The 14,285-nt window shown below is 45.9% G+C and overlaps 1 protein-coding gene across 1 annotated transcript in view; it reads left to right on the top strand.

The window, feature by feature from the left end:
• h6pd (hexose-6-phosphate dehydrogenase (glucose 1-dehydrogenase)) overlaps positions 1–14,042 on the top strand; it is a 54,859-nt gene extending 40,817 nt beyond the window's left edge. Inside the window, exons 4-5 of the mRNA XM_072245024.1 lie at positions 868–1,137; positions 5,774–14,042. Coding sequence (XP_072101125.1) covers positions 868–1,137; positions 5,774–7,137 — 1,634 coding nt within the window. The 3' untranslated portion in view covers positions 7,138–14,042. The remainder of the gene's footprint in view (positions 1–867; positions 1,138–5,773) is intronic.
• Positions 14,043–14,285: the final 243 nt, after the last annotated feature.

The following is a 14,285-nucleotide window of genomic DNA, read 5'->3' on the forward strand; positions in this document are numbered from 1 at the left end:
GCACTCAATTTGCACTTTTGTCAGTAGCTGCTGTGCTTCCTCCATCTGGTCGGAGAGCAGGACTATGTCATCTGCAAAATCGAGATCTGTGAGCGTAACTGGTCTGACCCTTTTGGTTCATCCTGGTTTTATGGTAAAACCAGGCTTGTCATGATCTTTGGTAGCTTGACGTAGAGCGTAATCAAGGACCATGGTGCCTTGTGGGTCAATGGGATGAGAACATGCAGGTCAATGGTGATAGGGTGCACTTTGGATTAGGACATATAGCAAATAACTTCAGCAACTAACTTTAGCTACTAATCTGAATATGGTCTGTAGATTAAATTTAACGTGCATCTCTGGACAATGGACTCCAGGGCTGTGAAAACAGCAGTTGGCTGAAGGACCAGACAACGTTGATTAACAATGCCTGGAGTGTGGGTGTGAAGGGGGGGTGGGGTGAGAGTTCTGTGTGGTTCAAAGAAAGCCTTGTACATAAATACGTTGTAAATATAGCATTGTGCTTTGATCGTTGGCAAATAAAATGGCATGCAATATTGGATCGAACGGACGTCAGCTTAAAGGGTCTCAATTTGCCTGCTGTGTCTCACCTACCAGTGCTTCTCTCCAGTGACTTTATTCACAGGACAATAAATGGGATGAGCGCTGTTGAATGAGACTAACTGGATTCGACTATTTAAAAAGTTAGGACACAGACTAAGAACCAAATGTCAGTCACAGGATCCTCTGATTTCAACCTGAGACAATATCCGAGTCAATTTATATTTCACTGTCCAGAAACACATTCCAATGCAATAAAAACTTTATTTTTAAACCCACAGCTGTCAAAGTCAGGGTCCTTAACATGTAAAATGTTTCTCCCCTCAGGTCGCACGAGCTTTTATGAGCAATATGGCGTCGTGTGTGATGTCATTCAGAACCACCTGACGGAAATCCTGACCTTGGTCACCATGGAGACCCCGGCCAACATCAGCGACTCTGAGGAGATCCACAGGAACAAGATGAGGGTGTATGGCAGCTTGCAGAAGCTCAGCAGGAGGAATGCTGTGATTGGCCAGTACCAGGCCTACAACGCCGAAGTCGTGCAGGAGCTGCAGAAGCTGGTGAACTACAGGAGCAATGTTCCAACCTTTGCTGGTGGGTTTACACTCCCCCTCACTGACCACACACCCCTCAGCGCAAAGTAGACCCTTCCTCATAACTTCATATGATGTGGGTTAGGCTGGCAACTACTTATTGCTTTCCTAATTTCCACTCCCTTAGGATACAGATGGCAGATACTGGGGCGTCTGAATCAATGCTCGCTCACAGTGATCAAATTTCCACACCTAACTTTTCCTGTAACCTCCACATTACACCTCAACCATCAGGCTCTTGAACTAGTGAGGTAACTTCACTCGCCAATATACTCACCTTCAAGGACTCTTCATCGCATGTTCTCAATGTTTCTCTCTCTCTCTCTCTCTCTCTCTCTCTCTCTCTCCCTCTCTCCCTCTCTCCCTCTCTCCCTCTCTCCCTCTCTCCCTCTCTCCCTCTCTCCCTCTCTCCCTCTCTCCCTCTCTCCCTCTCTCCCTCTCTCCCTCTCTCCCTCTCTCCCTCTCTCCCTCTCTCCCTCTCTCCCTCTCTCCCTCTCTCCCTCTCTCCCTCTCTCCCTCTCTCCCTCTCTCCCTCTCTCCCTCTCTCCCTCTCTCCCTCTCTCCCTCCCTCCCTCCCTCCCTCTCTCCCCCTCCCCCCCTCTCCCCCCCTCTCCCCCCCTCTCCCCCCCTCTCTCCCTCTCCCACCCACACAGTTTGTTATGTTTTGCACATTGGTTGAATGCCCAAGTTGGTGGGATGTTTATCGATTCTGTCATGGTTGTTATTCTATAGATTTATTGAGTCTGCCCGCAAGACAATGAATCTCAGGGTTATATACGGTGACATATATGTACTTTGATAATAAATTTACTCTGAATATTCCCATCAGCTCCTGTCATCTTATCCCACAGCAGACCCCATTCTTCTTCCCCTAAAGCCCATCACCACCCCTGGGGCGTAGGCCCCCTCCGGCAGCATCTCAGAGTCCTTAATCCCGGCCAGCTGAAGCACATTTTTGAAGATCCTTCCTCTCACAGGGAAGAGGTCCTTAGAGCTTCTATTGGCATTTCTGCAGATCTGGGTTTTTCTGGGAGGGTTTGCTAGCCTCAGGCCCAACCCTCCTCCTTTCACAGCCGGGCTTGGAACCGTGAATGACGGAATTTGACCCCATTTCTTCCTCTTCAATATTTCCTCAAACCTACCTTGTTAGCCAAGTATTGTTCATCTGCCCTCCATAGCTCAGTCAGAATTTTGTTTGGTAAATTTTCTGTAAGAGTTTTTTGGGCATTTTGCATTCAATACCATGCAAAAGTCTTAGACGCATACATAGATCTAGGGAGCTAAGACTTTTGCACAGTACTGTAGTAATTTTATGTATTGCACTGTACTGCTGCCACAAAAAAATCATGACATATGTGAGAGATGATAAACCTGATTCTGATATGGGTCTCTATTGTGGACTGAGAGTGGGAAGGGGCAGGGAGAGGGGAATCATGGTTGGGAAAAGGGGAAGGGAGAGGGGAGGGAGCAGGAAGCACCAGAGAGACATTCTGTAATGATCAATAAACCAATTGTTTGGAATCAAATGACCTTGCCTGCTGTCTCAGGGCTGGGGGCATCTGTACCCATGCCACCCCTTGCCACTGGCACTATGCCACCTGTCCCACACCCCTTCCATGGCACTCCACCCTCACCATTCCCAACATCCTTCACTCCCGCCAGATTTACAAACTCGCTGTCCGCTCACGTTGACAAATGCAGTACTGTGCAAAAGTCTCAGGCTCTCCCTCTCACTCCTCTCTCAGTCATATTGCAGCAGTAATTCTCATTAAGGGTCTTGGCCCAAAACATTGACTGTTTAGTCCCCTTAATAGATGCTGCCTGACCTGCTAAGTTCCTCCAGCATTTCGTGTGTGTCTGTGTGGCTTAAGTTTTCCTCTGTCTGCAGAATCTCTTGTGTCTATAATTAACATTCCCAATGTCTGTGGTTCAGTGTAAAGTTATTTAGTCTTTTCACAGATTTCAATCTGAATTGAGGATTAGACTTTCCACAAAATCTAAATGTTCCTGGAAATCTAAGATCTAGGAATCACTTTACTGGCTTCTGTATAATTCAGAAATCCATGCCAATTTTGTCTTCCATTAATATGAATATTAGTTTATTACTTGTTATTGGCTGTGCTCAAACCAGTACTAATATACACAAATACCTCCACTACTTAATAAAGGGGGTATGTTCATGGTCTTCTGCTGCTGTAGCCCATCTATTTCAAGATATGACATTGTGTTGAAGAGATGCTCTTCTGCACACCACATGTGGTTATTTGAGTTACTGTCGCCTTCCTGTCAGCTTGAACCAGTCTGGCCATTCTCCTCGACCTCTCTCATTAAGAAGGCTTTTTCAACCACAGAACTGCCACTCACTGGGTGTTTTTTTATTTGATTCTTTTGTACCATTCTCTGTAAACTCTAGAGACTGTTGTGCATGAAAATCCCAGGAGATCAGCAGTTTCTGAGATACTCAAACCACCCAGTTTGGTGCCAACAATCATTGTATGGTCAAAGTCACTTAGATCACATTTCTTCTCCATTCTGATGTTTGGTCTAAACAACAACTGAACCTCTTGACCATGTCTGCATGCTTTTATGCATTGACTCTCTGCCACGTGATTGGCTGATTAGATATTTGCATTAACGAGCAGGTGTGCAGGTGTAGCTAATGAAGTGGCCAGTGAGTATACATTGTAATGCTGATTTGCCCCAAAGCGTATAAAAACTACATTGATTGTGTGAAAGATGATTAAATAAAACAGAGTTTGGAACAGTACAGAACAGAAGCTGGATTGGAGGGCATACCTTATGAGAATAGGTTGAGTGAACTTGGCCCTTTCTCCTTGGAGTGACGGATGATGAGAGGTGACCTGATAGAGGTGTCTAAGATGATGAGGGGCATTGATCCTGTGGATAGCCTGAGGCTTCTTCCCAGGGCTATCACAAGAGGGCATAGTTTTAAGGTGCTTGGAAATGGTTACCGAGAGGATGTCAGGGGTAAGTTTTTCACGCAGAGAGTGGTGGATGTGTGGAGTGCCCTGCCGGTGGTGGTGGTGGAAGTGGATAAAGTAAGGTCTTTTTAAGAGCCTCTTAAACCATAAGATATAGGAGCAGATGTAGGCCATTTGGCCCATCAAGTCTGCTCTGCCATTCAGTCATGGGCTGATCCAATTCTTCCAGTCATCCCCACTCCCCTGCTTTCACCCCATACCCTTTGATGCCCTGGCTAATCAAGAACCTATATATCTTGATAGGTTCTTATACCTATCTTAGATAGGTACATGGAGCTTTGAAGAAGAGGGCTGTGTGCTAGGGAAATTCTAGGCAGTTTCTAGAGTAGGTTACGTGGTCAGCACAACATTGTGGGCCGAAGGGCCTGTAATGTGCTGTAGATTTCCATGTTCTATGTACGGCATAGCAACAGGCCCTTCAGTCCACAATGTTGTGCTGAACCATATAAATTAGAAATCAAAAGGCCAACTGAACTAATCTCTTCTGCCTACATAATGTTCATATCCTTCCATTTTCTTCCCATTCATGTTCCTGGCTGTATGTCTCTCAAAAGTGCCTAATGTATCTGCCTCTATCACCATCCCAGGCAGCGCATTCCAAGCACCCACCACTCCCTGTCACATCTCCTTTGAAATGATCTCCCCTCACACCACCAGGATCAGGAACAGTTATCACCCATCAACCATGAGGTTCTTGAACCAAAGGGGATAACTTCACTTGACCAGTCATTGAAATGTTCCCACAACTAATGGACTGACTTTCAATGACTCTTCATCGCACGTTCTTGATACTTATTGCTTATTTATTTTCATTCATTCATTCATTTTGTTTTGTTGTCAAAGTATACATCTCTGATATCCGTCTTCTCCGGATAGCCATGAAATACAGAAAAACCATGGGAGTCGTTGGGGAAAAAAAAGACATCAACACCCCCCCCCCCACCCACATGGAAAGGAAAAAGAAACAAATCTTGCAAACCCCAAACCCACCAGCCCTCCTTCACACAAAATAAATTAACAGACCGCCCACATGAAAAACAGCAGCTGGAACATCAAACCCCAAACCCTCAACCCCCTTCCTCGCAATAAATAAAAACAGTGACAACATCATCAAACCCCTAAACCCCTCTACCACAAAAAAAACAACAGATCACCCATACAGAAACAAACAACAAGAACATCTGACCTCAAATCCCCAATCCGTCTCTCGCCCAGAAAACAACAGATTGCACACCTGGGGACTCCAAGCTACCAATCAGCAACAAGAGAAAAAACACAGAAAACTGAAGAATATAACAAATGAAATATAATATTATTATTATTTCCTTCTTTTTGTATTTATTTGCACAGTTTCTTGTCTTATGCTTTCTGGTTGAACACTGAAGTTGGGCGGTCTTTCATTGATTCTGTTATGGCTATTTTTCTATAGATTTATTGAGTATGTCCATCAGAGAATGAATTTAAGGGTTGTATATGGTGATATAAATGTACTTTGATAATAAAAAATAACTTTGAACTTTGAACCTTGAAATGTGTGCTCTCTGGCATTAGACATTTCAACCGTGGGGAAAAAGATGTTGTCTGTCCTTGATTAAGAATAAAATGAATAATGTTGGTTTTCTCTCTGTGTTTCAGGTATTGGGATTTTCCTGGACAGTCCTCAGTGGGATGGTGTGCCTTTCATTTTGTCTGCCGGAAAAGCTCTGGATGAGCGAGTGGGCTACACTCGAATTTTATTCAAAGATAAAGCCTTTTGCCTCCAGAGTGAATCAACGCGAAAAGCTGAATTCAGTCAGTGTAAGCCGAAACAGGTCATCTTTTATGTGGGTCACGGAGACTTGAATTTTCCAGCTATTTTGGTCAGCAGGAACTTGTTCAAACCGGTGATGAATTCAGCAAACTGGAAGCAGGTGACCGAGTTTCCGCACCTACACCTCTTTGGCCTTCCTTTGTCAGACTATTACGTCTACACTCCAGTTCAGCAAAAGGATGCATACGCAGTGCTGATCCCACAGATTCTGCAGGCGAAGCGCGACGTGTTTGTCAATACCGAGGACCTCCTGGCATCTTGGAAGTTCTGGACGCCTCTGCTGAAGGACTTGTCGCAGGAGAGTCCACGCATTTACCCGGGCGGCCTACAGAATGGCAACAATCTGGACTTCACAGTGGCCGGGACGGTGGTGTCCTTCAGTTCACCGGACCCTGTGGTGATTGTCCCCTCGAGCCTCAACCAGCAGACCGCAAGCAACTACAAGGTCCTCGAGTCGAGCTACCGAGGGAACAGGTTGGTGTCGGCGGGTACCAATGAACTCGTTACCCGGCTGGCTTCGGATCTGCATCGGGCGGCCGAGGCCACCGTGCGTCGGAGCGGCAAGTTCCACCTTGCGGTCTCAGGTGGCTCGAGCCCTGTCGCTTTGTTCCAGAGGCTGGCCTCCCATCACTGCACTTTCCCCTGGAAACAAACTCACTTCTGGATGGTGGACGAGCGCTGCGTCCCCCTTCACGACGCCAAGTCCAACTTCCGGAGCCTTCATGACCATCTCCTGGCCCATTTCAGGATCCCGTACATGAACATCCACCCAATGCCTGTCCACATGAACCGCCGGCTGTGTGTTGAAGAGGACCATGGGGCGGACCTCTATGCCAATGAGATCATGACGTTGGTCAACGGTTCAAGCTTTGATTTCGTCGTGCTGGGGGCTGGCACAGATGGACACACTGCCTCCTTGTTTCCCAACAGCCAGGCGCTGGCCCAGAAGGGCAAATTGGTTCTGTTGACTGAGAGTCCGGTGAAGCCCCACCAGAGAATGACCCTTTCTCTTCCCGTGATAAACCAATCTAAAAATGTGGCCGTCTTGATAACAGGGAAGAGCAAACACTCGATTGTTAGCAAAATGAATAAAGCTGAGGAGAACTCCGAGAAATGGCCCATTACAAGTGTCCAGCTCTCAGACGGTGAGCTGGTATGGTACATTGACTCCGACGCTCTCTCCGGTTGACCAGGGTTCTGTTTCCCGTCCTGACTGTCTGTCCAACTTGACTCTAAAGCTGTGAAATTATTGGAAATTGCCTCTGTTTGGTGAAGTGGTGGTGATCTGGGAGGGTTGAGGGTTCATTCTGAGTGACAATATTATATTAAGAGCAGCTTGATAAGACCCAAGGGAAGGTGTGTATCTCCCTCTTCTTCCCTGCTTGGTTTGGTCATGCTAGAATACCCATGAAGGTGCCACCACAGCACCGTTTACTTGATCTCAGTGAGCACAGTTCTGATGTCCGTGGCTGGGACATCCATTCCACTGCAAAAACCTCTCTGTGGAAGAGTCTACAGCCTTTCCAATATTTTCTCAAGTATTCGAATGTTGCCACCTTCAAGTGAATGGAATGTTTGTGCAGCCTTATCACAAGAGCAGACTGGTGCCAGTGCTGGAAACTCTCGTCAGGTCAGGCAGCATCTGCGCAGAGAGAAACAGTGTCAATGTTTCAGCTTGATGACATTGACTCTCCATTGGTGCCACCTGAGACCATCTCTATGTGTTTAAAAATAAACTTTTTGCCGTATTTTAGATTATCGGATAGTTTACCGATGTATTTCATCTTCATCCACTCACTCCCCATACCATTGTCATAGATTGCTACGGTGCAGAAATAGGCCCTTTGGCCTATCTAGTCCATGCTGACCCGATCTGCCCAGTGTATGCTACTACACTGAACTTGATCTTAGCGAAAGAGCCAAGAAGTCCAATAGACCCGCACCCGCTGGGACCCTTTATCGGGACTGGAAAGGAAAGGGGAAGAAGCCAGAATAAGAAAGAGTTCTGCCCCATTCCTTTCCCGATGAAGGGTCTCAGCCCAAAACGTCGATTGTTTATCCTCCTCCACTGATGCTGCCTAACCATCTGAGTTCCTCCAGCCTTCTGTGTGCGTTGATGAAGATATTTGACTATAATTTTGGCAGCTATAGCTTGATTGTGACCATTGAAGCATAAGGTTTAAGTAGTTCTCAGGCGGGGTTGGCTTTTTGCGTGCTAACGTTAACCCTGATGCGAATGCTGCTGAGCCGGAGGAGTTTGTGGACCTGAGATCTGCAGACTTGAGGGTGACGAGGATCTCAAATTTTCCCTGTAGTGGGATGACACTTTTAGCTACAGAATTTTGAAAGGCCTGGGTAGGGTGGATGTGGAGAGGATGCCTCCAGTAGTTGGGGGAGTCTAGGACCAGAGGGCACAGCCTCAGAAAAGAAAGTCCTCCCTTTAGGATAGAGATGAAGAGAAATTCCTTGAGCCAGAGGTGAATCTGTGGAATTCATTGCCACATGCGGCTGTGGAGGCCAAGTCAATGGGTGTACTTAAAGTGGAGTTTGAAAGGTTCTTGATTAGTAAAGGTGTCAAAGGTTATCGGGAGAAGGTAGGAGAATGGGGTTGAGAGGGATAATAAATCAGCCATGATGGAATGGCAGAGCGAACTCAATTAGACTAATTCTGCCCCTGTGTCTTATAGTCTTTGAATGCACTGGGGTTCTTGAATGTTTGTCAGCATATTCTTTGTGCAGATGAGGAATTAGGCAGAGAGTTGTTCATACAGTGTCAGTGGAATTGTGTGGATGCATCATACTTCTGGTATGTTTCCAGCGCCAACATCATTGGCCACGGTAGAATGGCAGAGCAGACTTGACGGGCCAAATGGCTCGATTCTAATTCCAGTTCTGAGACGCAGCTGTCCATGGTGGTGAGATTAAGAATGGGAAATCAGTGGACACAGGAACGGGAACAGGATGAACACAAAGGGGAGAATTCCCAGTGAATGGGAGTTGTGAGGCATTGGAATGACCCGAAACCCAGAACGAGAAACTTAGAACAAGGCATCACCCACTAAAGCTCAGTTATTTATTTTTATTTATTTGATTCAATGCGGAGTAAGCTCAACGAGCCGCACCACCCTGTAACCCGCCTATTTAACCCTAGCCTAATCTCAGGACAGTTTATAATGACCAATTAACCTACTAACCCATACGTCTTTAGACAGTGGGAGGAAACCACGGCACCCGGAGGAAACCTAAGCTGTTCATTTACAAACTTGTTACAAAGTTACAGACATGGTAGAATTAGAAAGGGATAGAAATAGGTAAGTAAGTTTGGTTTGGTGTATGAAAAGGGGAAAATTGGTGATTGATGGTCAGCAAACACTCAATGGACCAAAGGACCTCTTTCTTGGCTGTGTGCCTAGATTCCCACTTCTTGACAGGAGATTTCTGCTGGCAAGGTTTGCCTTTTGCAGAGATCTTTGGGTCACCATGTTATTTTGTCAGGTTTTGGTAAGTCTTCAAGTTGGCTTCTGCTGAAACTGAACAATGATCAAATGGCCTCATTTTCCTGAATGGGTGCAGGACTGGAAAAACTGTGCCGGGCAGTCTTTGCTGGGGTCACTTCCTTAAAGCTCATCACCCGTACGGGGGCATGCGCTGCCGATAGCAGCTCGCCACGGTCCTCTGTCCTGGTCGGCCTTTCAAGTTGCTCCCTGACGTAGCCCATCTTCAAGATCCGTCCTCTTCCAGGGCTGAGGTCTTTGGAGCTTCTGCTGGTGTTTCTGTTGATCTGGGTTTTTACCAGATGGGGTTGCTAGTCCCTAGGCCCAACCCCACTCCTTTCCCAGCCGGGCTTGGCATCGTCCACAGCAGAGTTTCACTGAGGTCAGTGGCCCTTTAAGTGTAGGAATGGGGTCTAAGCCGCACATTGTATTAAGGATTCTGAACCAGACGTTAGCTGGTGCCCCGGAAGAATTAAAAAAGGTAAATATTAGCTTTAGTTGTCACATGCACATCGAAACATTAAAGCATGTGGTGAACTGCGTCATTGTGTCAATGACCAACACGGTCTGAGGAGAAGTGTCGCCATGCTTCTGGCGCCAACAGAGCAAGTCTAGTTACTAACCCTAACCCACATTAACCTATGTATTGCCAAATAACCCTCTAACCCGTATGTCATTGGAATGTGGGAGGAAACCAGAGCACCTGGAAGAAACTCATTAGTCACGGGGAGGAGGTACAAGAACTCCTTACAGGTGGTGGTGGGAAGTGGACCTGGGTCGCTGACGCTATAAAGCGTTACGCCAGCATGCTGTTGGGGGATCTATGGAAGGTGGATGTCCTGAGGTGATCATAAAGCTCTTCAGCCATTACAAGGGTTTTGATTTGCCCCAGATTCTTAACACGGTGAAGTGGAGCGGCATGGATGAGAGGGGGGTGGGAATGATAAATGAGTCTGAGTAACTCAGGAAGCACCGTTCACTCCAGGGATTGCGCTGCAGACAGAACTGATGATGTATCTGTTTGGGAGAATGGATGGCACTGCTGAATGCGTCCTTCTGTTCTCTCTGCAGGGACTTTAGAGGGTAAAACTGGCGCTGTAGGATTGGCTTTCCAAATCGGAGGTTGCAAGTTCAAATTCTGGACAAAGGTGTCCCTTAGATTCGCTCTGCACTGACGGGTGGTACTTACCACCTCATGCTTTGCCGTGGGGGAAAGCGAGGACAAGTAAAGAAGGCTACAGATTATACAGGAGGCTATTCTCCCCCCCTCCCCTCGTGTTGTATGATGTGGGCAATTGCGGCCTTCCCTCTGTCTTTTAATCTGATCGTTCGCCGTGGGGAAGGAAACTGCCCCCTAGACCCCTTCACCCTGTTGTTCTTGTTCTTTTCTCTGTCCACGACCACGATTTTTCTACTGAAGTGGTTTGCCATCGTCTTCTTCTGGGCAGTGTCTTCACAAGATGGGTGATCCCACCCCAGCCATTACCAGCACTATTCAGAGACTGTGCCCCAGCGTCAGTGGTTGCATAACCAGGACTTGTGATACTCACCAGCTGCTCATACGACCATGGGGGGCTAAGAAGGTGCTACTAGCAGAGGGAAGGAGCACCTTACACCTCCTTTAGTAGAGATGTATCTCCACCCGCCATCCATTCCTGCCCCCCCCCCAAGAGCACCATTTAACTTGATCATGAGTGATCAGTCTTGTTTTGTAAATTTTAATTCATTTTCTAAGAGATTCAGTTTAAGCAGTAAAAGGTATTGGATGAAATTGTCTGCTCGAGCCGCTTATCTCCGATTTAAACTTACAACTTTCTCACTCTGAGGCAAGAGTGCAGCCAAATGATCCGGGGCTGATTTTTTTAAAAATGTATTTTTATTTAGAGATATAATGTGGCAGCAGGCCCTTCCTGCCCAACGGGTCCCTGCTGACCTACAATGTACATGTGACCAACTAGCCTACTAATCTGTACGTTTTTGGACCCGGAGGAAACCCAGGTGGTCACGAGGAGAACGTACAAACTCCTTACAGGCTGCGACAGGAATTGAACCCAGATTGCTGGTGCTGGAAAGCGTTACGCTAATGGCTACGCTACTGAGCCTTGTGGTTATTCGTTCAAATCACTTACCTCAACTTTAAACTCACAACTTTCTTACTCTGAGACAAGACTACAGGGCTGGATTTTAAAGAATTATTTTTAATGACACCACACTGGCTCAATGTTGTTTTGCAGCAGTCGTGTAGTGCAATATATACAAATATTATAAACTATAATGGGAATATGTAACTAATAAATAAATTTTGCATCAAGAGAGGTTACTGAGCCCATAGTTACTGCTTCTCTGTTTTTACTCTTTTTGCACTGATTTATTTCTTAATATATATATTTCTTATTATAATTTATAGTATTTTATGGATTGCACTGTACTGCTGCTGTAAAATAACAAATTTCATGACATATGTCTGAGATAAAGTCAAGTCAAGTCACTTTCTATTGTCATTTGGACCATAACTGCTGGTACAGTACACAGTAAAAACGAGACGATGTTTTTCAGGACCATGGTGCTGCATGAACAATACAAAAACTACACTGAACTACGTAAAACAACACAAAAACTCCACTAGACTACAGAGCTGCCGAGGGCTGCATGAAGTACACAGAGCAGCGCAGGCATAATAAAGCTGATTCTGGTTTTAAGGTAGTGTTCATGGGCCATTCAGAATTCAGATGGCAGAGGGGAAGAAGCTGTTCCTGAATCACTGAGTGTGTGTCTCTTCCCTGGTGGTAGCAATGAGAAGAGGGCATGTCCTGGGCCCTTAATGCCTTTTTAAGGCATCACCTCATTCACTAGGAGGGTGACACACACACACACTGTGTCACTCAGCTGGTCTGGTGGCACAGTCAACATTTCAGTTCTGATGGAGGGTCTCAACTGCTTATAAAAATAAGGCACTGCCTGCTCGACCGAGTTGCTCCAGCACTTTGTGTGTGTTACACAGGATTTTCACTGACTGCAGAATCTGTTGTGTTTGGGAAGATTATGGAGTCATGGGTTGTGATGGCTTTCTTACCCATTCAAAGCTTCAGTCTAACTAGAGACCAAACATAGTTGTGCCTAAAGTGATTAATGCTAGCTTCAGACACCAATGTGCCTCCTTTGCAGTTTGACCCGTGGATAGGAGGTTCCTGATCTTGTCTTCAGCATGATTGTTCATTTACTGGAGTTGTAATTCAGAGACCTGGACTAGCGACCTCACCACCGTGGGTTTGAATCCCACCTCTATCCAAAGGTTGAAGCGTTTTCATGAATATTAACTGATGCAGTGGGAAGCCGTGAATTTGGGTTCTGAATGATATTAGTTCACCTGGTTCTTAATCTAAAATACATTTTCATTGCAAAGTTGCTGCTTTCTGTAGCTTTACAGGTGTCATCATGAAAAAGTGAACTTCAGTGCCTTTTGTGATTAACTTGATGTGGGGCGGCACGGTAGCCTAGAAGTTGGCGCGTCGCTTCACAGCGCCAGCAACCCAGGTTCAGTTCCCGCCACTGCCTGTAAGAAGTTTGTATGTTCTTCCCGTGACTGCATGGGTTTCCTCCGGGTGCTCTGGTTTCCTCCCACAGTCCGAAGCTGCGCGGGTTAGTAGGTTAATGGGTCACAGAGGTGTAACTGGGCACCACGAGGGCCAAAAGGCCTCTTACCATGCTGTATCTTGAAGTAAAAATTAAATTAAATGATAAGGACTTGTAAGGAAATGTAAATTGGGTTAGATACATAAATTTGATATAAAGGAAAAAATACATTCAAAACCACCGGATTGATTTTAAAACCGGATTGGATTACTCAAGTTGTCTCAAGTGAACAACCTTCCTCCTAGGATTGCGTGCCCATAACAATGGGGTCGGCCCTGAACTGCCCCATGAAAGGGCTGCTCTGTTACAACACAGCAGCAGGTCCTTCCGACCCAATTACTCCCATGTGACCGATTTGAACCAAATGTCATTGGAGTGTGGGAGGAAACCCGAGCCCCTGGGGGAGACCTGTGTGGTCACGGACGGAACATAAAACTCCCTGGCAGCGGGAACTGAAGCCAGGTTTCTGGCGCAGTAGAAGGTCGTGGTAACCCCTATGCCACCGTGCTGATACAGCCGGATGATAAAATCAGCAGTGATGCCTGTACGTTGAGACGGGTTGCAAGGAAGCTGGTAACACGGCCTCAGACAGCCCTGGCGGTGGCCGTGGAAGTGGAGAGCGCACACTTTGAAGGTGAGGTGACTTGATGAGGTGAAGTGGGGGTTCAAAAGTGCCAAGTGGAGAACAAAATGCCAACCCATCAAGATAATACTCTTTTACACACTCTACGTTTGTATGGAGAGGATAAATTTTGCTTTTTATTGTCTGTCCTATGTTCTTTAAATGGTGACTGAAAATCCAAGTGTGCATTTTTTTGAGCAAATGTTTCTTGTCATTAAATTGCACTAATCTGTGAAAATCTATTTTTTCTACTGGGTTTTTTAAGAAGTCTTTTCAGATTGTTTTTGTATAATGAGAACTGGTATAATCGAATGCATCTTAATCAGGGTGAATTAAAGATTTAATAAAGCTGTTATTTTAAATCCATCTTCAGTTTTGGAAATTTGATTGTGCACAGTGGGAGTGAATGGTCGATTTTTGAGGAATGGGAATTTTCCAGGATGTTGTTTCCAACAGAATATTCCATGATCACTTGTCTAGTAAACAGAATTCGACATTTAGAGTCCCAAGAGAACATGCACTCAGTGGCCACTTTATTAGGTACACCTGTACCTTGTTTGTTAATGCAAATATCTAATCAGCCAATCA

Source organism: Mobula birostris, chromosome 27, assembly GCF_030028105.1.
Source record: "Mobula birostris isolate sMobBir1 chromosome 27, sMobBir1.hap1, whole genome shotgun sequence".
NCBI classification, from domain to species: domain Eukaryota; kingdom Metazoa; phylum Chordata; class Chondrichthyes; order Myliobatiformes; family Myliobatidae; genus Mobula; species Mobula birostris.